Source organism: Vipera ursinii (assembly GCF_947247035.1).
Source record: "Vipera ursinii genome assembly, chromosome: 2".
NCBI classification, from domain to species: domain Eukaryota; kingdom Metazoa; phylum Chordata; class Lepidosauria; order Squamata; family Viperidae; genus Vipera; species Vipera ursinii.
Window position 1 is genome coordinate 188,846,300 of NC_139513.1, and position 24,776 is coordinate 188,871,075.

At 42.3% G+C, this 24,776-nt stretch overlaps 1 protein-coding gene across 17 annotated transcripts in view; it reads right to left on the reverse strand.

Annotated features, from left to right (window-relative positions):
- ADGRL3 (adhesion G protein-coupled receptor L3) overlaps positions 1–24,776 on the reverse strand; it is a gene marked incomplete at its 3' end in the record, with an annotated part of 394,935 nt that overhangs the window by 220,777 nt on the left and 149,382 nt on the right. For 13 of the 17 annotated variants that reach the window (XM_083351864.1, XM_083351865.1, XM_083351854.1 and 10 more), the window contains 2 exons: positions 6,940–6,978; positions 6,085–6,268 (listed from right to left, as the gene is read on the reverse strand). In XM_083351864.1, coding sequence (XP_083207990.1) covers positions 6,085–6,268; positions 6,940–6,978 — 223 coding nt within the window. The remainder of the gene's footprint in view (positions 1–6,084; positions 6,269–6,939; positions 6,979–24,776) is intronic. The other 4 variants (XM_083351852.1, XM_083351853.1, XM_083351851.1 and 1 more) reach the window with 1 other exon arrangement.

Consider the following 24,776-nt stretch of genomic DNA (forward strand, 5'->3'; position numbering starts at 1 on the left):
TTAAATTCTAGCCCATTTCAATGCACTACTATCTAAGACATTAATGTGTATTTGATTCATTTAGTCTTTCACTGTGTTGAGTTTTCTCTTATTCATGCTTCTTACTTTCCATGTTCTCACTGTAATTCTGTCTATGCAGATTTAATTTTATTTTCCTGCATGCTAACATCAGTAAATAGATGGCTTTAATCTATTGCACCATCTTCAGCTCTTCCTGGTAGCACACTGAATGGCCTCCAGCTTGAGAGGTCCAAAATCCAGTACTACATCATCATCAATTTATCTTGTTTGTTAATGCGGTTTTATTGTGCAGAGGGTTGTTTACTATTGTCTTCTCTTGTGCAGTATGTTACCACTACTTCCAGCATCCTCTCATATTGCTGCTGCCTGCTTGTTGTAATTTCATGGTTTGGTTCATTATATATTCTTTGCATAAACACTCAATGTTATTTGTTCATTCCTCCCAGAAACCTCTTCACTGCTCACCCCCACCATAATGAGACTGTAAGACAACATTTACTTCAGTTCACTTTGGTGCTTAACATGAATTTTACTGCAGGGAAAATAGTGCAATACTCCAATTTCTGAATGCATCAGTCCATGTGTAACAGATAGGATAGAAACAATAAGCCATTACTCAAGTCTAATGTCATTTATTCATTTATTTACTGTTTAGCAGACAGAATAAAAGAATTGGAAGGGACCTTGGAGGACTTCTAGTCCAATGCCCTGCTCAAGCAGGAAACCCTATAACATTTCAGACAAATGGTTGTCCAATCTCTTCTTAAAACCTCCAGTGATGGAGCATCAACAACTTCTGGAAGCCATTCCTCTGATTAATTGTTCTAACTGTTAGGAAATTTCTCCTTAGTCCTAGATTGGCTCTCTCCTTGATTAGTTTCCATCTGTTGCTTCTTGTCCTGCCTTCAGGTGCTTTGGAGAATTGCTTGACTCACTCTTCTTTGTGGCAGCCCCTGAGATATTGGAACACTGCTATCATGTCACCCTTATTCCTTCTTTTCATTACACTACACATACCCAATTCCAACAACTTTATATGTTTTAGTCTCCAGTCCCCTAATCATCTTTATTGGTCTTCTCTGCACTCTTTCTAGAGTCTCAATATCTTTTTTTATATCATGGCGATCAAAAATGGATGCAATATTCCAAGTGAAATGGTACTAATGGTTCATGTCATCTTGATTCTATCCCTCTATTAATGCAGCCTATGACTGCATTGGCATTTGTATTTTACCTTTTCAATAAATATAATTTACAAAGAATCTACCGTGTTACTTGTTTGCTTATTGGATATACCTTCATTCTTGATAACAGTAAACTGTTAGTCTACTGAATGAATTTACCTAATGTATTTTGTATCATATTACCTATGCTAGTTAAATAAAGCAAAACAGCAAGTAAGTATGATGAGACCTCCTTTTAGAAATGTGCAGAATGCTATTGAGAAATGTCACTGATCTTATTAATGGTTTCTATAACCCATGAAAATATGTTTGACATTTTCACTAAGCAGGGATTGTCATATAACATTCATTCCAGCTAGAATACAACACATAACACTATTGTCGGGCCTTGGGAGCCCGACACTCGAGGGGGGGTCCCTCCACCTCCCTGGCAACCCCCGCCTGCCGCCTGCTCGACCTGCCTGCCTCCCCGGCGGACTGCGAGGCTCCTGGGATCGTGCCGGTTGGGGCCGGCTCTGTAGCAGCCCGGGAGACTCCAGGGGCCGCGCCGCCGCTTCGACCGCCCTCGTCCGTCGCCGCACAACAGCTGACTGCGCCTGGCGGCGCGTCGGCGGCCCGGAAGGCTCGGGAGGCCGCGCCGCCGCTTCAGCCGTTCTCCTTCCCCGCCGCACAACAGCTGACTTTGCCTGGCGGCGCGTCGGCGACCCGGAGAGCTCGGGAGGCCGCGCCGCCGCCCCGGTCGTCTTCTTCCGCACAGCTGACCGGCGGAGGTTCGGGCCCACTCACGGCGGACTGGGGGGGTTCAGGACCTACGGCGGGTTCGTTGGGAGACAAGCCCCTTCCCGCCGCGGTGCCTGGGTGGCTAGGAGCTGCGGGTGTGGATGACCACAGGGGGTTTCAGAGTTGGGAACGGCAGGGAGGTGGTGAGGGGGTGGAGCACGGTGACGGCAACGCACGGGAGGAGGCTTACCTGGTTGGGCGACGGGCAAAGGGACTTGTAGGGGTGGGGTGGGGAAGTTATAGGGAATGGGAGGGCGTGGGCGTGTTTGGGTGGAGTATGGGTGGGGGTTTCAGGTGTGTATATAATAGCATTGGCTGCGGATAGCGGCCAACGCTGGCTTTGTTTCTTGTTGCGGCTGTTGCTCTGAAGAATAAAGTGCTTCTAGACTGCAGCAGAAGTCTCTCGTTCCTGTGTTCGGCACCTGCCCTGCTTGTTGCAGGACGAGTTTTGACAGAAAGCCAGCGTTTTCTTAGCATTGCGGCCTTACTGCCTTTCTGCTATGTTCCGTTTGTGCGCCATGGCAGAGGGTGTGCAAGGGGCCGCTTTGGAGACTGCATCGGAGGAGGCTGGCGTGGCCGGGGCGGAGGCGACAACCCCTGCGGAGAGGGACGTGGAGGACGTCCAGCCTGCTGTAAGGCCTAACGTGCGGGAAGTGCCACCAACTGACCCTGCGGTGGAGTCCCAGGGTGCTAGTAGCCAGACCCAGGGGGGGGAGTGGTGGCTGAGCTCGATCCTGGGGCGCACGGGGCTCGAGCAAGGACGAACGGGCCGGCCCGGTGGGGCTCCACTGGGTTGGAGGGAGCGTCGGCTGACCGATGACGACGGCGAGGAATACAGCTATTCAACCGCACCCGGGAGCCAGACTATGGACGTGCTGCGCGACAGGTTCGGAGAAGTCGGGGCACCTGACGGCGGTTCCTGGGTGGCCATGGGCCCTGAAGAAGACACGGGACAGTGGTCTCTTGGGGGGGCACCCAGTCAGTCAGCAACGTCCCGTTTCTGACTGGCCAGCCCAAAGTTCAAGGTGCCTGGGGAGGGAGGCGTTCGGGGCCCATCCACACGAGCACAAGGAGGGCGTGATGCTTGGCCAACGCCTGACCGAGGCCCTGGACGTCCGGCACCCAGGTCAGTGGGGGTGTCCCAGGCTCAGACCCGTCCACCTGTTGGGCATTGGGGTCCGGGTGTGGTGTGGGGACCCCCACCGCTCACCACAACCTATGATGGGCATCCCGACCGCCTGGCCATGTTCCTAGGGCAGGTGATTAACCATCTGGACGGGTATGCCCATGCCTATCCATCACAGTGGGCGATGGTGGTGGCGGTCACCGCGTGCCTTCAGGGAGAGGCTGCAACCTGGGCAGCGGACCTCTACAGTGACCACGCCCGTGAGCTCGGGGACGTGGGGCTGTTCCTGGAAGCCCTGCGCGTCCGCTTCGAGGATGTATCCCGCTTACATCGTGCGGAAGCTGAAGTGTTAGCCATCAGGCAGCGAGGACGACCGGCAGAGGAGTATGTGCTCGAATTCCGAAGGGTTGCGGGCAGGTTACGCTCGTGGCCCGAGCGCTTGTTGGTGCACCACTTCCGGGCCGGTCTTGATGGAGCTCTCCGGCGGGCATGTATGGTGCGGGGGGTTCCTGCACGGCTTCAGGATTGGTTCCGGGTGGCGGTGGAGCTAGACATTGGGTTGCAGGACACTCGGGGCAGGCCAGTAGTGGGCCCTGGAGCCTGGAGGACCCCGGAGGGGCCGAAGACCGAGAGCCGGAAACCCGAGCCGGCGGCGACACAACCCGGCCCCCTACCGGCGCCCCGTCCAACAATCCGCTGCTTCCGCTGCGACCAACCGGGCCATCGGGCAGTGGACTGCCCGCTACCTCCGCCACGACCGGGGCCCAACCCTCCGGTGGCGCGGGTCCCGACCCCCAGGAGAGCTGCAGAACGCTCCAGAACAGCGTACCAGGTGGCCGACAAGACACCCCGAACATCAACACCGGTGCGTCCAGTGGGCCCAGCGGATGGACGGACTGACACATCCGATGGGTCTGAGGATCACGAGTACGAGGAGGACCCGATGGTAAGCGCTCCGGTGTGCCCTTTTGTGCTGCCTGTGGTATTGATAAGCCCACGAACAGGTGAGAGGAGGGAGTGTAAGGCTTTGGTTGATACAGGCAGCACGCGCTGCCTTATTAGCCTGGTGATGGCAAGGGAGGCCGGTATCCCCCTTCAGCGGCTCCCCAAACCTATCCGATTTCAGCAGGTAGACGGGTCCCTTTTGGGCGGAGCACCCATTACGCATGTAACGGCACCGGTGAGAATGGAATTGGGTACACACTGGGAGACTCTCCGGTTTGTCGTGGTGCCGTCTATGACGGAGGCGGTCATTCTGGGGCTTACGTGGTTGGACAGGTGGGGCCCCACGGTTTGGTGGGAGGGGGGATGCCGACATCTCTGCCTCGGGACAGGGCCCCAGCCTCCTGAAAAGCATTCCTTCATGGGCCCGGAGGAGATTGGTGGGCCAGAGGGGGCCACAGGGGTGGGTACTGGGCTTGAGACACAGGTGCCACGGGAGTACAGCGATCTCGCAGATGTCTTCGACGAGAAGGAGTGTGATGCCTTGCCACCCCACCGCCCCACGGACTGCGCTATTGAACTGGAGCCAGGGGCAAAACTGCCGAAACCCCGCATGTACGCAATGGCACCCCGGGAGATGCAGGAGCTTCGTCAATACATAGACAAGAACCTGCGGAGGGGGTTCATCCAGCCCACTCGATCTAAGATGGCGGCCCCTGTCTTGTTCAGGGAGAAGAAAGACGGGACCCTAAGACTGTGCGTTGATTATCGAGGGGTTAACGCGGTATGTGTAGAGCACTTGTACCCCCTCCCTTTGGTGAAGGACCTTTTAGCTCATTTGGCTACGGGCCGGGTGTTCACCAAGTTAGACCTCAGGGAGGCGTACTACCGTGTCCGGATTAAAGCTGGTGATGAATGGAAGACGGCTTTCAACTGCCCGTTGGGGAGCTTTCAGTTTAGGGTCATGCCGTTTGGACTGCAGGGAGCCCCCGCGGTCTTCATGCAGTTGATTAACCAAGTCCTGCATGACCATTTGTACCGGGGGGTCCTAGTCTATCTTGATGACATCCTCATATATACGCCCACGCTGGAGGAGCATGTCATCTTAGTTCGGAGTGTGCTGACCAAGCTGAGGGACGCCCAGTTATATGTGAAGCTCTCCAAATGTGAGGTTCACAAGCCCCGACTGGACTATTTGGGATATCGGGTGTCCTCCAACGGGGTGGAGATGGACCCGGGGAAGGTGGAGGCCATCCAACAGTGGCAGGCCCCGCGGACCCGGAAACAGCTGCAGAGCTTTCTGGGCTTCGCTAACGTCTATTGACAATTTATTCCACATTTCGCTTCCATTGCCCTGCCGCTCACGGATCTACTGCGGACTAAACAGATGGCAACATTGCCGCGGCCAGGGCAGAAGCTTGCGTGGACCACTACATGCCAGCGGGCCTTTGAGGCGCTCAAGGCGCAATTTGCTAAGGAGCCCGTCCTGCAACACCCGAACCCTGACCTGCCCTACGTAGTACAGGCTGATGCGAGCGACGTGGCTGTTGGAGCTGTCCTTCTGCAACGGCATGCAATGGGAGGATTGCGGCCCTGCGCTTACGCCTCTAAGAAGCTAACGACCGCGGAGACGGCTTGGGCCATCCGGGAGAAAGAGGCCTTCGCGGTCCGCTGGGCCTTGGGGACTTGGAGACACCGCGCCGCCGCCCCGGTCGTCTGGGTGACTAGGAGCTGCGGGTGTGGATGACCACAGGGGGTTTCAGAGTTGGGCACGGCAGGGAGGTGGTGAGGGGGTGCTTCTAGACTGCAGCGGAAGTCTCTCGTTCCTGTGTTCGGCACCTGCCCTGCTTGTTGCAGGACGAGTTTTGACAACTATCTCCTTAACACTGTATTTGTCAGCTTTCATTAAAGATTTGTAGAACTGAGTTTTCCCATATATCTCTGATGTACAAATGATCGACTATTTGTTCTCAAAAAATTACCAGTAACTAAGATACAACTGAAGAAAGAAGATTTATATTTGCTACTTACGAATGTTATCTGTGCTCTCCCTCACAATATCAGTCTTAAGAAGGTTATCTGCAAGCACAAAGGCACTTTCTTCCACAGTGTCCAGTAACATAGTGGCTGCCCGCAGCTGATCACGGGCAGGAAGGTCCCTCCATGCATTTAGAGCTTGTGGCTGCAGGAGGTTATTAACTGTTTCAACCATGGCCTGTGAAAGAGGAGAAAGATGCATTTTTGGCAAGCCCCTTCTAAATATTAGTGAAGATTTAAAAATGAACAGTTACATGGGAGCAAAAATAACACCTTCCAAATTAATCAGGAGTATTTAATAAATAAAGAGAAATTATTTATGATTGTGAACCAAAAAAATTCTACAATAAAATTATAAACAGAGAGATTTATATATGAGATGTATGTTAGCCTTAATGGACCCCCACTTTTACTTTCAATTGTAATCATCATCCTTTATAAATAAAAACCAACATTTAAGTTGGATCAGTCTTTAATTAGCTGTGTGCTTTTATAGTTTAATTCTTCGTCCTGGAATCAAAATATACTTTGTGTTTATTCAGCTAAAACAAGTAAGAATAATAATTGATGTAGTAGCTGGTAGCATTATCTAAATAATAGGTTGCTGCAGAAATAATTAGTCCAGTTAATGGAATTTTTCTGATCAGATCTTTACTTTCAAATACATTCTACTTTTCAACAATATTTTTATTATGCTTTTTTCTATTTTTTATTAATGATTCCCTATACTATATAATTATCTATTTTTCTAAGTTTTCTACATTTTTTGTAGTAATAGTAGTAGACAATAATACTAGTAAAAAAGAGCAGACAAAACAATAATATATTTAATGAGAAAATGGAAAATACCTGGACATAGGCTCTACAAGAACGTTCCCGTTTCTGAAGCTGGTTCCACAAAGATGGCAGTTATGAAAACAGAATTTTAAGAAATTAGCATCATGAGAAAACAAAATATATAAAACAATGATACAATAGTATTTTTTTTCTTAATATTGTAGACTTTAAGCTAAGCATCTTACTACAGAACACCAGGTACAAATACGTAAGTTATTAAAAATTATTCAGACAAAGTATAAACATTATAGATTTCCATTCAAATCTTTCTATCCTCTTTATTTAAGACTGTTTAAATTACTTAAAACTTAAAAGTAAGCAACAAACCAATGTTTATGGTGCACTAAATCCAAGCAAAGATTTAGGACTTAGGGAAAAGGATTTCCAGTTAGGATATAGGGAACGTCCTGTCTTATAACTCAACAGTTTTAATCAGTCTCTTGGCAAATATAGAACTTTGTTCATCAGAATAGAATTTAAGAGAACCTGCAGTTTTTGTCAATTATGTAATTACTGTACATCTTTTTTTAAAAAAATAAACTAAACTAAAATATGCTAAACTAACTTATTTTAGAGAAATTTAAGTAGAACATAAAGAATATTTCTACGAAATAAAATTTATGAAGCAATAACAAGCTTACATTTACATTTATACAATCTTAGTGTGTATATGCGTGTGTGTGTATGAATAAAAAACATAAAAAACTTAGAAACAGCATAATGAGTGTTATGAAAATTCAGAAAATCTCCTTAAGTGAATTTAGTTGAGAATATTTGAGTGATCAGAAACAAAGCAGCATAAATAACAGAGTTTTTGAAAGTACCTATAAAATATTTATTAAAGCAGATAAATTACTTGGTCATTATTTAAGAGAACCACTACAATACTCATAGTGGGTCAATATAATATGCTTCCACAATAACATTTGGAAAGTCCTACCTTTCAAGATAGATAATTATTCCTTTATCTCATGGAAATACTATATTATCTGATAATAATGTGGCTCTAAGAATCGGTGGCTTTTCTACAATTTATACTTTTTTAAATTAAATATCCTCCAGTAACATGGAAATATTCTCAGAAGTGAAAGTGCTTTGCATTGCACCAGAATGTCCAGGAGTGCAAACACTTGTTAAGACTGCCTTGCATAGGCCATGTATATATTTGGGTATGTACAATGTTGTTTCAGAACATTCATCTTTTAAATGTACAAACAATTCAATATTGAGAAAAAATCTTCTCAAAATATATTTAAACTGAGTAAACTATAATTTCCTTGCTTATATAGGAAAGATAAAGAAGTTGCAAAACTGTTACAAACTGAATATTTTCTTTCTTGGGTATACTACACAGATTTATACAAATTCCAACTACTTCAGTGAAAATCCTTGCCAAAATTGTTAGTTGTTTCATTGAGAGAGATATAAAAGAAAATCCAAGAAAAACTACTATAATGAATTTATATTTATTTATTCATTTATTAATTTTTTATGCCTCCTATCACCCCACAGGTGAGTCTATAAGGATGAAATTAAAGGGTGGCTCAAATAAAGGGTGAATAAAGAATAACAAACCTTGATCCCCAAATTTGTTTTGATACATTTTTATAAGTATATGGTCATATCAATATATTTGAAACATTTATTATTTTATTATTGGCATTATAATTGCTATTCAAAGAAAATTCATAGATTTTGTTCTAACCTTTGTCTTTAACTAACCCTTTATCCAGCAGAATTAAAGAAAAAATTATATTAGTGTAATTGTCTAGTAATATGGATTATTATCAGATTATTTAAACCAGGGAACAATGGTGGACTGAAGACAGTTTTGCTTCCAATGGAGCCAATAACCATAGCAAAATGAGGATGTGATGAATAGATTGCTGTCTCAAAATTGTTCTCCGATAAAAGGGAGGAGCTGGATCACCCATTGGGCTTCATAGAGATGCTTCCAATGGTGAGACCATAAAATAGTGGTGTCTGGAAAGTTTTAGAGCCAGAAGAGACAGTTTTGTCCAAGCCGCAATTTGAAGCCTTCAAAGGAGATTAGTTCACAGACTTCCTTTCTTAATCACTTTTGGAAATGGCTTCTAAATTGCTTTTTGGATACTAACTACCTTCAGAAAGACATATTTTATACACTGAGCAATTTCTTTCAATCCTTAACAAAAGAAATTTCATGTAAATTTAAACTTAAAAAAATGTTTTATTTGGAAATAATCAGTAATTGGATGATCCCTTTATCCGTATTTTGGATAGTTATAAATGGATAAGAGGCCAGATTGACTGGAAATAAGATTTTGGAACTAATTATAAGAATCCAAATAATCCTGTGGTTTGTTTAAAATCCTATTAAAAGTATACAAAGAGAATGTCTTTAAAGTGTATGAAATCTTTCCATGGGAAAATGTTGTGGATTAGAGAAATCATGATAAGAGAAGACCCTGAAGGCTGGTTACTAGAAGCAACAAGAAAAAACCAAAGATTATAATTAAAGGAGAAGGCCCACCATTAAAGAATGGAGAAAACCAGGGCTTTTTTTCCCTCATAGAACGCTCAGAATGGCGTTCCAGCACCTTTTTTTTTTGCAAAAAAAAAAAAAAACAATCTCCCTGTATTGGCAAGGAGTAGGCAATCTTGGCTCTTTTTTATGACTCGTGGACTTCAACTCCCAGAAATCCTGAGCCAGCCACGCTGAGGGGAAAGAGAGAGGTTTCCAAGCTGAGCCATACTGGCTCAGGAATTCTGGGAGTTGAAGTCCTTGAGTCATAATAAAGCCAAGGTTGCCTACCCTGCACTAGAGGAGGACATTAAAATTATTTACAAGGTTACTTCTTTAGGAACTAAACTTTTAGAATCTAAAACAGCTAATCCAAAAAAGCCAATAGGAAAGAACCTCACATTTTTCATCTGCTTCTGTCTTTTGGAATGTAAAATTAGATAACAAAATAATCTATTTCCTATGTTAACATCTCTGCAATGAAATCAATAAAGGTAACAGGAAAGAAATGAGAAACATTTTTCTCAATGTAATATGTCTAATTTAGCTGATGCTAGAAAAAAAGTATCTTTTGTACACTCTTGAAAACTATTTTGAATCTATATCTATTACAACTAAACCACTTTAAATTAAACAATTCTTAAGAATGAAATATTCTTAATTTGGACTTTACTTTTACTGTTTAGACTGTTGTGTGTTTTGAAAAATAGATTATTTAGAATCTAGTTATGTTGCACTTCAGTCTTTAAATAATTAACCTAGTATATACATATTGTATTACATCCAGAAATGCCAACTTTGCAACCAATATTTCTCATCCATAACTATGGCACCCTAAGCATCCCTGCATACATGCAAATGTTTCTCTGGGATCAGTAATGCAGCAGGGATTGCTTTTTCCTTCCAGTAACAGATTACTGGGAAATACCAAACATGGCCTTGAGAATTCCAATGTTTGTTACAAATTTTTCTGGATGTGGTTGGAAAGAGGCTGTTTGGCGCCGAAGACCACTTCCACAAGGAACATAGCTCTGGGTCAGGGTTTGGAGCAGCTCTGGGTGGGGGCTTAGCATGGGCTGTGGCGTGGCAACTGCAGGGAGGGGAATCCCCACAGTGGCTGTGGGGAGGGGAATCCCTGCGGCATGTGGCTCCGAGCTGCAGGGGCAGGGGTGCAAAGGACGGGTGGCGATGATGTAGCATCGCTCTCAGTGACAGCACCTCTGAGTTCTGGCACCTTTTTTTTTTAAAGAAAAAAAGCACTGGAGAAAACTATTTTAACTTTGGAAGCATTCAAGGATATTTAGCAACAATGAACTCAGAACTTTCTCTTAGATTGTCTGCTATTATAAAAACGGATTTAAGAATTGGAGATAGAATAGGAATGCTAAGAATCAGGCTGTTTGGGATAGGGATTTAAAAATGAAGGTTACAAGAATATTTGCCAGGACTTACAGATGAAGTAAGTAGATGTTTTAATAGGTAAAAGGGTCACTTAAATTTCTAAAGTAAATTGTTTTTGGATATATGAATTTCTACTCAGAACTGTGACTTGGACAACTTTCTTATTCTGGACTTACAAAAGATCAGGGTTTTGTTATTGTTGTTGCATGGTTAGAGAAAATGATAAGCTCTAGTGTTAAAATTAAAGTGTTAAACTTGGGAAGGAGTTTCTGAGAGAAGATGAAGAAAAAATGATAACAAATTAATTTGTGAGACATTATTTGAAAGGATTAAAGATCAAGATTTTCAATATATTGCTTTTGGTAGCAATGGATTTTTTTCTTGATTAAGTTTGAATGATGAGGCTTTAAACTTTGTTTATAGATATGAGATAATATATGAGAAAAAGGTTTTTTTGTTGTAGTTTTGGAGAAAATGATATATTTTCCCTGAAAGTACAATGATAACCTATTGTTTAAAGGAAAGGAATATGAAATTGCATGTGTATGTTTTTTTAAACATGTTTTATTAATTTTTAACATACACTTTAAATATTTGCCAAACATCATGTTGTCTGGACTAGTGTTTAAAAAACAATCAATGACCATTAATTTCTATAATTCTGTAGTCCATATAGTAGCTTTAGTTGCTTTTCTCTTCTTCCAGTAATATTCTCTTGCCAACCTTATATTAATACAGTTCTTATTTAAATAAATGACAATTGAATATAAACATTTTTCTCAAGTTTCTGTAAATAACAACCACATCAATATAAAGCTTCTTTTCATTGATCATCTTGATTGCCTTGTCATAAATCCTGTTTACATTCTTATTTCAATTTGTTTTCCCCACAATATTCAAAACATTCTTACTGGTTAAGATTTTCTCAAAATTAGTTACACTTAAGTATTTAAGTCTTTTTTATCATACAAGCCATCACATGTCTTAAAGAAAAATAAGAGAAAAAAAAGGGGGGGGGGAGAAAAAACAGAGAAAACATTTCTTTTATGTAAACCATCCCTACATTTTAATATTTCTCATGTCAAAAAACCAAACACAAAAGAAAAAACAAACAAGGCATACTATATTACTTGTGGGGTTCATCCCTCTTAAACTAATCTTCATTTATATTCAAAATCTTTTTATTTCTTTAATATTTCTTTCTATTTTTAATATCTTTTTATTTCTTCCATTTCTTTAATATTCAAACAAATGTTTAATTTTTAAATACTCCCTCTGGTAATTCCCACCATCTAATTTCTTAATTCTCACTTTAGATTTTTTTTTTTGCCCAAAATCTTCCCTGTTCAATATACTTTGATGAATCAAAGCATCTTCCCATAATCTTATAAGTGTTGTTGCAGGTACAAAAGGCAAAACAGGTAAGATGTTTTATAGGAAAGTCTTGCCCCTTCATATTCATTGAAAATCTTTTCATTTTTTCCTTTCTTGATTTTATTTATTATTTTTTGTCTCTCTCGTTCTTGTAATTCTTCTGGCAAAGTCCATTTTGCCAAATCTTTTTTCTTATTCTCAAACTTATTTTTTTATCTTAAAGTGTAGTTTGTCTTTTCCAGGTCCAGAATTTCCTGTATTTTTTTTTCATCTGGTTTAAGTTATACTTCCTTGTATCCTTAAATTCCATCTTAAAATCTCTCTCCTCTGCCTCATATTCGGTTGTCTGTTTTTTCTGCTCACTCTCTATTTTTTATTTTCTGAGAATTTTTATGTTGTAAAGTTAAGTTGGAGATGTGTTCATTTATATTTTCAAGGTTTTGTTTAATTTCCTCATGGTTTGAAATTATTGTTGTTTGGATTAGTTGCAACATAGCATAGTTCTCCTTCTGGAAAGTATTTGTTTTTTCTTGGTATATTCTTTCTGCAGATCTCTGGTTTTTCATGATAGCCAAAAATCAGGGTTTTCTTTTCTCTGCAGACAGCTTTACAGTCACAGTTGAGTTAGTATTTTTAATCCAGAAAGGTCAATTCTTTTTTTTTAGAGTTTATAATTCTCACTTTGTAGAAAGCCCAAGATGTTTTCTTTTTTCTTTTTCTTTTGTCACAGTTGTTCTCCATTATTAAGACATTAAAGGTCACCAGAATCAAATTTATCTTTTCCTGGGCCTTGCCAGTTCCTGTAATAGAGCAGCTGTTGTTGTATATTTTCATCCACCACTAGATGTCAGCACCAGTTCTTTCAGTTCTTTTCAGTAATAGACAAACAACAACTTTATTGATTAGCCCTTGGGCCATATCAAAGTGCAAAGTTCCAGCAACAAACCGTCACCAAAACTTGATAAAAGCAATCCAAAATGGAATTTGATAAACTACAATTTAAAATGGGATTAAAATAAAATACAATTTAAGATGAAATAGTAATAAAATACAAATTTAAGATATAGATAAAATATGATAACATTATATTTCGGAGTCGCCCTTGCAATCTACCCCAATCAGTCCCACATATGCAGATCTTAACACAATTATTTACTTCTATTTTCATGATATAAAACAGACATGTCAAACTTGTGATGTCATGTGATGTTGCATGATGTATAGTGACTTTTCCCCCATTGCTGGCAATGGGGTAGGCATGGTTTCAGCATGATCCATCCGGCTTGCGGGCCGGCAGCTTGACATGCCTAATATAAAAGGAAAATCTTAATAGATTCCACCGATTTCAAACTTATCCAAATTAAGTCATATTCTTTTTCATTTCAACATATTTCTGTTCCCCCTGAAAGGTTTAATTCTTTCATGTGCAGGAGGGTGGGGCAAAGGTCCCCCTCCTTCTCACTTTCATAGGCTTTTTGGTTCTTGTAGTTTTTCTTTTCTTTTTTTCCCCAGGAAATCAATTTCCAAGTAGAAGAGAGAAAATCACAGTTCCAAACACGTTGTTTACAGTCAGCTTGAAGTAGTACTTTTTGACTTTGGTTGCTTGTAGCTTGGGCTAGACTCGTAAGTTAAGCTAGCCTTTCTCCTGCTGGTTTCTGGACAGCTTTTCCAAACTGATTGGATCAATCGCCATCTCTCTGCAATCGGCAGGACTTCCCCTCTTCTATGTTGCCTCTGCGAGGCAACTTCAAATTCATTTAGGGTCCCCTGGCAGGCAGAAATCAGCTGTAGGGTGAGGAGCCCCACAATCCCTCGGTTGCTACACTACTGTGCAAAACTGGAAGTGCATGCATGTTATTATTATTATTATTATTATTATTATTATTATTATTATTATTATTATTATTATTATTAATTTTATTTATATACCGCCCTTCTCCCGAAGGACTCAGGGCGGTGAACAGGGCAAGAATAAAAAATACAAAGTTACAAAAGTTAAAAAAGAATTAAATATATGCCCACTAAAAACAGTAAATACAAATATTAAAATAAGAATAAAAAACCCCACCAATCCCCCATCAGGCCAGGCCGGCTTGTTCAAATAAGAATGTCTTTAGATCGCGATGGAAGGAGCGAAGATTGGGCGCCATCTGGAGCTCAACCGGTAACTGATTCCATAGCTCCGGGGCGTCCACAGAGAAGGATCTCCCCCTGGGGGCCACCAATCGACATTCTCTGATCGGTGGCACCCTGAGGAGGCCCTCTCTGTGGGAACGTACAGGGCGAAGGGAAGTTGATGTCGGCAGCAGGTGTTCCCTAAGGTACTCCGGACCCCTGCCCTGTATGTTTTAATGGATACTTGCTGATTGAATGATGAGGCTTTATTATCTGCTAATAGATATAAAATGAGATATGGGATGAAGAAAGTTTCGGTTGAACTGTTTGAGAAAGTAGTAAGTTATTGACCTGTCTTGATGAAGGGGAAATTATTTATATATCTTTTTTTCTTTAAATTTTTACCTTTCCTCCTTTTCCCTCTCTACACTTTTTATTTTTTATATTTTTTTTCATTTTGTATTAGCTTTTTATGTTTGTATTTTTTTATTATAAAAAAAGATTACTTAAACTCTAAGAAATGCTCCAACAGCAGCTATAATTTATATCTATGAGGAAGGTAAATACTATTTTTTGTATTTATCAAGTTGTTTGACTAAATGGGAAAAACCCAAAATACATATTTAGTATCCTAAACATCATTATGGTATGATTAAAAACAAAATGTTTGTTGAGAATCATGAATGTTCCATGAAGCTATATGTCAACGCTGCTAACATCAGATGTTCTTGCTTTGACAAAAGATGAAGAAGCAACTATTTCATATTTCTACTTGTGTATCACTTTAAGAGTTAAGGTTAGTTGAAGAAGGGAGGGGGAAGGAAGAATGTATGAGAAATTAGTTAGACATAATAACAGTAGCGGAATAGTTTCAAGGTTGAATATAATAAGAGACAATAAGAAAGAACTGGGGGGTTACGCTAAGGAGGGAGAATTAACCCTTCAAACTAATTGGAGAATGTGATTAATGACAGCAACGAAAGGAGGGAATTGTGTTTTAATATTATTGTGCTTAGGTGAGGGGAATTTAGATTCCAGTTTCTCCCAAGTATTGCCGATGTTATATGGCTCTAATAAAAGACTTTAAGGTAAACAATGCCTCAGAGTTCTTTGAAGAGCTCATCCGTCGGAAACTTGACATCAAGCTGGAATCTGCCAACTTTAAAAACTAACTAGGGGGTCCTGAATTCCTGTCGCTGTCTCCAAGTTTGGGAGACAGTCTGACAAAGAGTTGGGGCAGATCCCATAATGGAGGGAGTAAAATTGCCTGAAGCCAGCTCCCTGGCACCAGCAGCCACCACAGAGGGGGAAGGGACAGCGAAGAAGCCGGTAGGAAAAGAGATTCAGCAATCCTCCCAGCTGGGAGCTAGACCCAAACAACCAGGGGAATTGGTTTGGTTGTCAGAGTGGATTAAGCCCAGTGGAGACTCCAGACGCCTTGAAATGGCCTTGCCATCCCCAAGGGCTTCAGAAACAGAGGAGGTGGAGCGACAACAAAGAGACTCCTGCACATAGCTTTCCCCAGACTGGTGGGGAGCTGCCAGGCCATCTGAGACTGAATACTTGGGTGAGTGGAAATATCCGTCTGCAGCCCATAGCCAATCAATTGACTATCTAGCAGAAAGGTTTGAAGAGCTAGAAGTGAGGAGCGCAGAACAGCTCCTGCTGAGAGAGGCCCCCAGCCCCCCTTTCACAGAGCTAACAGCCCTCCCACCCCTGGAGTCCCATGCTAGGGCCTCCAGTACCACAGAGGAAGAGGACCTAGGACCCCCGCAGCAGTGGGGAGTATGGCAACCCCCACAGAAGGAGGGGCAACAACCTCTGGGCTTAAATCAGCTAACAGAGGCCTTGCAACAGCTTGGGGTGATGCAGAAGCGTGGACAGCAACAGTTAGTTGGAGGACGACAACTCCATGGAGGCTGGTCACCACCCCCAAGCGCCAAGCAACCACTGAGGGGCCTGCAATTGAGAGAGGCACCACAACAATTGTGGCTAACACGTCTCCTAGAAGATCAGCAGCAGAGGGTACCACAATTCCCTGCAGACCAACAACAGAGTAGATGACAGCAACCCGCATCTATCCAACAACCGTTGAGGGGCCTACAGCAGTAGGTGGTGCTATGACTTCCCGCTGGCCATCAGCAGCCTCCCCTCAGACAACCACAGCAAGGGGGGGTAGCAGCAGGGCCTGAACGTCCAACCCCTGAGCATACAGTAACATCAACAGGGTCGCCAGCAACTGGTGCTTGGTGGAGCAGTGGGCTAATGCCTCCTTAAGTAACACCAGCTGCCTGCAATTAGTGCAGGTTCGCGTCCCACCAGGCTCAAGGTTGACTCAGCCTTCCATCCTTCCGAGGTAGGTAAAATGAGGACCCAGATTGTTGGGGGCAATAAGCTGACTTTGTAATAATGCTGCTTGGGGGGCCCCAAAAGCCCTAATAAGCAGGCATATACATAGAATGAAGGCTACTGCTAAGCTTGTAAGCCGCCCTGAGTCTTCGGAGAAGGGCGGGATATAAATGGGATTAAAATAAAAATAAATAAAAATAAAAACTGGGGGCACAACAACAGCAGTGGGGTCCCTGGCAGCCATTGAATCAACAACCAGGATGGGGTCACCAGCAGTAGAGCCCCTGGCAGCCATTGAATCAATGACCAGGATGGGGGGCCCAGCAACCAATGATGGCCCCACCCTTCAGAGCAACCTTCAATGGGGACCCAGAGAAACTGATTTTTTCCCCTCAACCAAGTATGCTCTCATTTGAATCGCTGGGCCTATCTCTACCTGGACCCAGGTGCTATGGTCCATGTGATTGCATCCAGCCTAGAGGGAGAAGCATCCGAATGGTTAAACAATTTATATAATGAGAAAGCCCCTGAATTGAAGGACCCCCACCACTGACACCACTGGATGTCATCGCCAGGGCTTGTTGCCTTGGAAGAGTAAGGAAGATTCTCAGGGATAACTCACACCCTGGACGGTATCTCTTTACTCTCCTACCATTGGGTAGGAGATACAGGAATATAGCCAGCCGTACCAACAGGCTGAAAAATAGCTTTTATCCGTGGGCTGTTAGGCTTTTAAATGGGACATAATCTTATGCAGAATTGACTTGGGAGGCCGGTGTGTGGTGTAGTTGGTTCACATAGTGTGGTAGGATGGAGGGTTTGTTGTCACTGTGTGTTGGGGGGAGAGAGAGCACGGGGGGAGGCTCAGCTAATCTCAATGTACACATGTTGTACTTTGACAATAAAGGTTTATTATTATTATTTTCCTCCTAGGGCTGAGAGAAAGATTTGAGTACCCATCCATTGCCCTCAAAGCAGAAGAACAAATCCACAAGATAAAACAAACTGACCAGCCTGCCCTGGAGTACGTGCGGGAGTTTCACAAGATTGCCACTCGGATAGACAAATGGCCTGAGCAATCGATAATTCATCATTTCAGGGAAGGGTTGGATGACCACCTTTCTCAGGCCTGCATCTACCAAGCTGTACCTGACCAGCTGCAAGAATGGTACCAGACAGCGGTAAAATTAGATGTCTAGCTCGCCTGCTATAAGAAGCCTCTCCCACCTGAAGCTGTGCCAAAGCCAGAACCCAAAAGACAACCACCACCCCAGAAACCTCCAACTACTGCTACTGCTGAAAAACCTAGGCCACCTACAGGCCTTCCAATCAAGTGCTTTCGATGCGGACAGCAGGGATATCGAGCAGCGAACTGTCCAGTCCCCTACCTGCTACAGCAGAGTAGACTGGAACCAGCAACGAGGAGACCTGCATAGCAGCCACCAAGAGAAAGTCCAACACTCTACCCAGCTTTGACAGTGAGATGAAAGGGAGAATGACCTGATGGTGATTTGACACGTCCCACCTTTTTCATTGCCTGCTAAACTCATAATCCCTAAATCAGAGGCACAAGTAGACTTGAAAGTACTAGTCGATACTGGCTGCTCCCAATGCATCATTAGCCTGTCATTTGCCCTAAGACTGGGCATACGGGCTAACCTGCTCTCCACACCTGTGAGGTTTGAGCAAGCCGATGGCTCCCTAATGGAAAGGACTTTGGTCATGCAATTAATGGAGTCATTACACCTAGAAATAGGCGAGCACTGGGAGTTTATTTGCTTCCTGGTGGTTCCAAAAATGACTGAGGCTGTGATCCTAGGGCTAGCCTGGTTAGAGAAATGGAAGCCAATTATCTGGTGGGAGAAAGGAATGAGAACTGTGGGACTACCTATAGGCCTGATCCCCCCATTGATTCAACAGATGTTACAGGGGATTTTAGCCCACCCAATGAGCGAGCGCACATGGCTGCCTTACAGCCCCCAGGTGAGCTGCTCATCCCCAGTGAGTACTGGGATCTAGAGGAGGCATTTAGTGAAAAAGAACGCAATACCTTGCCTCCTCACCAGCTCAATGATTGTTCCATTGAACTGTTGCTGGGTGCCAAACTTCCATGACCAAGAATGTATGCTATGTCCCCCCTTGAAATGGAGGAGATGCAGCAATATGTGGATACAAACCTAGTGAGGGGATTCATCAAATGGGCCAAGTCTATGGTGAGAACCCCTGTGTTGTTCAAAGAAAAAAAAGATGGGTCTTTTTGTCTCTGCATAAAGGGTCTCAATGCTGTGAGTGTGGAAAATAAATACCCTCTCCCCCTCCTGAAGGACTTAGTAACCCACCTGGCAAAGGGAAGTGTCTTCCCTAAATTAGACCTGAGAGAAGCATATTACTGGGTGAGAATAAAGGAGGGGGATGAGTGGAAGACAGCCTTCAACTGCCCTTTGGGAAGCTACCAGTTCAAAGTCATGCCATTTGGACTGCAGGGGACCCCAGCTGTATTTATGAAGTTGATTAATGAGGTCTTACATGATCATTTATACAAAGGGGTTCTGGTGTATCTTGATGACATCCTGATATACAGTACCAATATGACTGACCACATAAGAGTGGTCAGAGAAGTGTTAAAGAAACTATTGAATGCCAAACTTTATGTCAAATTGTCAAAATGTAAACTTTACCAAACCCGATTAGATTATCTTGGCTATAGAATTTCCAGTGAGGGCACTGAAATGGACTCAGCCAAAGTGAAAGCTATAATTGAATGGCAGCCCCCAAAGACTCGCAAACAGCTCCAGAGCTTCCTAGGGTTTGCCAACTTCTACCATCAATTTATTCCCTTTTGCCAAGATTGCTCTACCCCTTACAGAACTACTCAAAATGGGTAAGGGAGGGGGAAAACCATGACCTGGCCAACCACTAGCATGGACTATGAGTTGTCAAACAGCTTTTGAGAATTTAAAAAGACTATTTGCTGCTGAGCTGGTTCTAAAGCACCTTTGCCCACGGGAGCCCTTTGTAATTCAAGCTGACACCAGTGATGTAGCAGTTGGAGCTGTATTACTGCAAAAGAATAAAAGTGGGGTCCTGCAAACTTGTGCCTCTAAGAAATTCACTGAAAGTAAGAGAGATGGGCAATCTGGGAGAAGGAGGCCTTCACAATTAGGTGGGGGATATTAAACTGGCGACACTATCTAGAAGGGAGCAAGGTGCTTTTTGAAGTATGGACAGATCACAAAAATTTAGAGGCACTAAAAATTCCCCGCAAATTGTCCCCAAAGCAAGTGCGATGGGCACAGTACTTTAACCATTTTAATTTTACTCTAAAGTACATACCAGGAGGAAAAAACTTCCTAGCTGATGCACTATCAAGACTGCCCCAGTACAAAAGCGAACGCGAAGAAGTTAACGAGGCAATTATCTCCAGTCCACAAACTGCTCCCCAACTCACACCTCACAGGACCCCTAATCCTGATGACCCTGGGGTAAAGAAAATAAAATGAGAACTCCTCACCAATCAATTGTTCAAAGACAATCAGATGTCCCTAACATGCAGGGATGGTCTGGCTTATAAGAGGGGGGGAAATTGTACTTGCCTGAAGCCCTCTGTCTTAACACTCTCAAACACAGCCATGATGTCAAACAGGCTGGACACTTCGGATATCTAAAAACTCTACATCTCATCCGCTGGCAATTTTGGTGGCCGGGACTAAAACGAGACATGGAAAACTATGTCAGGAGCTGTACTGTATGTGCCACCATGAAAAGAATCCCAGGGAAAACCCCTGGGTTACTGCAAATGGTGGCCGACCCTTCTCAACCATGGGAAGAAATAGCTATGGACTTTATAGTAGACCTACCTGACAGTAAAGGAAATACTGTCATCTGGACTGTGATAGATCTGTTTTCACAACAGGCTCATTTTATCGCCTGCAAAGGACTCCCATTGGCCCAATGCCTCAATAAATTGTTCCTAAAACATATCTACCAGCTACACTCCTTTCCGGGTAGATACAGGGAAAGAACTCAACCCCATACCTGAATACCCTCAGTTGCCCTCCGCTTCCCAGACACTTGATCAATGGGTGAGGGGCTGGGAAGAAGTTTGGAAAAACATAAAGATGGCCTTAAAAAGAGAGCTCCACAAAGGGCATTCCAAGTTGGGGAAAAGGTTTATTTGTCGACCAAATACTTATGCCTTAAACTACCCATCAAGAAATTAGGACCGAAATTCTTGGGGCCTTCCCCCATTGTCAGAATCATCAACCCGGTCACAGTAGAATTGAAACTCCCCAGACTTTTGGGAAGAATTCACCCGGTTTTCTATTGTAGCTTACTGAAACCTTTTCAGGTCTCCACTTTAAGACCTCCCCCTAAGAAGGCACCTGGACCCCTCATAGTAGCGGGTCAGACCCATTAAGAAGTGAAACGTATTGTTTAGAATTTTTAAGGGAAAATTGCAGTACCTAATACAATGGAACGGATACCCATTGTCTGAAGCCACTTGAGTGAAATCTACCGATGTGAAAGCTGACAGACTTATCAAAACGTTTTATGAGAAACACCCCAACAAACCAAAAGTCAGCTCCTAATTTATGTTTTTGTTTACATTACAGAATCTGTCTTTTTGTAAGGGTGGGCTTTGACAAAAGATGAAGAAGCAGCTATTTCGTATTTCTACTTGTGTATCACTTTTAGAGTTAAAGTTAGTTGAAGAAGGGAGGGGGAAGGAAGAATGTATGAGAAATTAGTTAGACATAATAACAGTAGCGGAATAGTTTCAAGGTTGAATGTAATAAGATATGACAAGAACTGGGGAGTTATGCTAAGGAGGGAGAACTAACCCTTCAAACTAATTGGAGAATGTGATTAATGACAGCAATGAAAGGAGGGAATTGTGTTTTAATATTATTGTGCTTAGGTGAGGGGAATTTAGATTCCAGCTTCTCCCAAGTATTGCCGATGTTATATGGCTCTAATAAAAGACTTTTAAGGTAAATGATGCCTCAGAGTTCTTTGAAGAGATCATCCGTCGAAAACTTGACACTATATTTGTATAGTGAGATTCGGAAAGAAATGGGATTGAGAGGACAATTTGATACACTGAGGCCTAAAAGTAATAGACAAATTTATCAAAATTATACAAAAACTTGAAATCAAGTGTGAACTAGTCAAAATTAATCCAGTATCTTGGCTACAGATCTGCCGACATTTTCATTGCTGTGTGATTCTTGGAAATAAGAGGAAGGGGGGAAGAGGGAGGAAAAAGCAAAATAGTGATTTGGGGGACACAAAGAAAAGAAAATGTAAACAACTGTATGCCCTGGAGGGAACTTATCTTAGCAGGTGATGGTAGAAACACAGAAGTTCCTTTATTTGCATTCTTTTCTTTTAAAACTAATTGCTTTGCCACCACTTGCCACCACAGAATTGCAAAATAATATCCCAGGAGGTTGTAATTTCCCTTTAATAGTTTCTGGAAGGCCTCTACATCTGTGCCATAGGGTTATTTCAGTCCTTTCCTATGTCTGGAGAAGGGAGAGCTGAGACTGAAGTAGTAAAATGGAATGCCTACTAAACATTAACAAATTGTGTTAAAATGTTATTCTTAAGCTGATATATTCATTCTTAAAGCAAGAATAGGAAATCATATGTGGCCTTCAAGGCTCTTTATTCTCCACCTCCCAAAGGATTACATAGCTTTCTTCCCCACATGATCGGTCCAAGTAACATCAACAGCAAGAGTTTGTTTAACTGCAGTGAATAATATGAAACATTGTCTTTTAGAATTTTAGAATGGGGGTCTTTTACCTATTAGCTAGCAGATGGGGGGAGAGAGTCACAATACAGTATCTTTCAGTGAATTATACTTCCATGTTGAACAATGTGATTCTTGCACTAACCAGCAAGATTATCAAGAGTCTCACTGTGGTGATGAAGATAATGATAATTCATGAAGATATTAATATGCCTTGCTAATAGAGGCTGTGCAAATTTTATTCTAGCCTTAGTCTAGATCAGGGGCCTTCAAACTTGGCAACTTTAAGACCTGGGGACTTCAATTCCCAGAATTCCTCAGGTAGTCATGGGAGTTGAAGTCCCTAAGTCTTAAGTTGCCAGATTTGGAGACCCCTCCTCTAGATAAAATGGTTCTAATATGGATCCTATGGCTATAATCAGAACTGAACTGGAAGCATAACTGCCACTTATTCTTGAGTTGCATCATTCCTCCATTTCTTCCTTATGTGAAAGATTTTCAGCAAAATATTTCCTAACTGTTTTTAATTTTTGCCTCCTTTGGCCATGAACATGTATGGAGAGAAATGTCCAAAGAAATCATAAGGAGTCCGGTACCATCTTTTAGACTACTATTAAAAGATGTATCCTTTACAGAACTATAGCCACATGTATTCCAAATAAATGCATATAGATGAATAAATTTTCTACTGCTATTAAATATAATTCAGGTATATTGTAAAATGTAAAGTAATACTAAGGATAGGTATAATCACCTCTTATTTTTTTAAAAAGAGAACAATCTGGTCCCAATGGGATGCCTGAACTCTGTGAAGCCAGTAAATCTGAAGGTCCATTATGTCAGTATTTACTCCCAAGGAATATAATTGACATTTTGGTTGCTTAGCAACTTCAGGGATAACTAAATAAAAAATATTTTGATTTCCTTCAAGTTTAGCTTTTGCTCAGGGATTTCAACAAAAGAAATATTATCTCTTAATAGCCAAATGCAATGAATTATTTCACACAATTAGAATAGTTATAAAAACTAGTGGGCACACTAGCACTTGAACCACTGATTTCAAGAAGGACCTAATTAAATAACGGAATTAAATAACAGAATGAACCATGCTAACTGGGAAATTATGCTACTGCTACCCTAATTATACAATAGCAAGTAAAATTGTCAGGAAGCATAAGGCTTGCCTTATACCTTTCCTAAGGGATGCGGTGGCTCAGTGGGTTAGGACGCTGAGGTTGTCGATCAGAAGGTCAGCAGTTTGGTGGGTTGAATCCCGAGTGCCGCGTAACAGAGTGAGCGCCTGTTACTCGTCCCAGCTTCTGCCTACCTAGCAGTTCGAAAGCACGTAAAAATGCAAGTAGAAAAATAGGGACCACTCCGGTGGGAAGGTAACAGCGTTCCATGTGCCTTTGGCGTCTAGTCATGTCAACCGCTAGCTCTTCGGCTTTGAAACGAGAGTCGGAAACGACTAGCATGCATGTGCGGGGGAACCTTTACCTTTACCTTATACCTTTCCTCCTCACATGTATTAGGTAACTTTATATGTATTAGTGTCACTCATAAATATGATTTTACTATCAATAGATTCTATTCTACCTTGTCATGTCATTATTCAGTTATGTGTATATTTTGCATTCGTAGATGTGACCCAATGAATTAAACAGATAACAATTTTGAGACTTTGTTTCTAGTAATCTTCCCTTAAATTTAAGGGAACTCTAACCTTAAAAGCTGTAAATTAGGATTTTGGACCCCATGAGGAGAAACAAGAAGAGGATTACAGCAAAAGCTCTAAGTCGCCCGAAAGTTTAATTATTTTTGAATTATTTTGTTCTGATTGTATTCAGGATATTCAAATGGGGCTGTAGTCAGAAATGCTTTTTATCTATTTTAATTATTTGCCAATTGGGAGTTTTTGTAGCTCACATTGAAATAAGCTGTTTTTTAGGATGGTTCCTAACCATGATCATGCAAAACAACTAAATGTGCATATCATGATATCACAGTGAAAATCCTGCCATATTGTCAAATATTGTTAACATTTGATAAATATTGGGCAGAAGTCAAAATGTCAAATCTTCCTGATAGCACCTTCTTTTCTTCTGGAATCAGTACAAAAAGGTGATGTTAGTCTACAGTCACTTATAAACCTTGTACCTGAGTACCTAAGGAAACATAGAGACCTATAGTTACAAGGAACTAGATAGGCAGTTGGGACCAATCCTGTTGTTCAGTCAGGGGATCCAAATTGAAACATCCCAGCTGAATGGTTGATTCAACTCTGCTTGAGCTCAACCAATGGAGAAGAAACCCTGCATTGGGGTAATTCATTCCACTGATGAATTTTTCTTA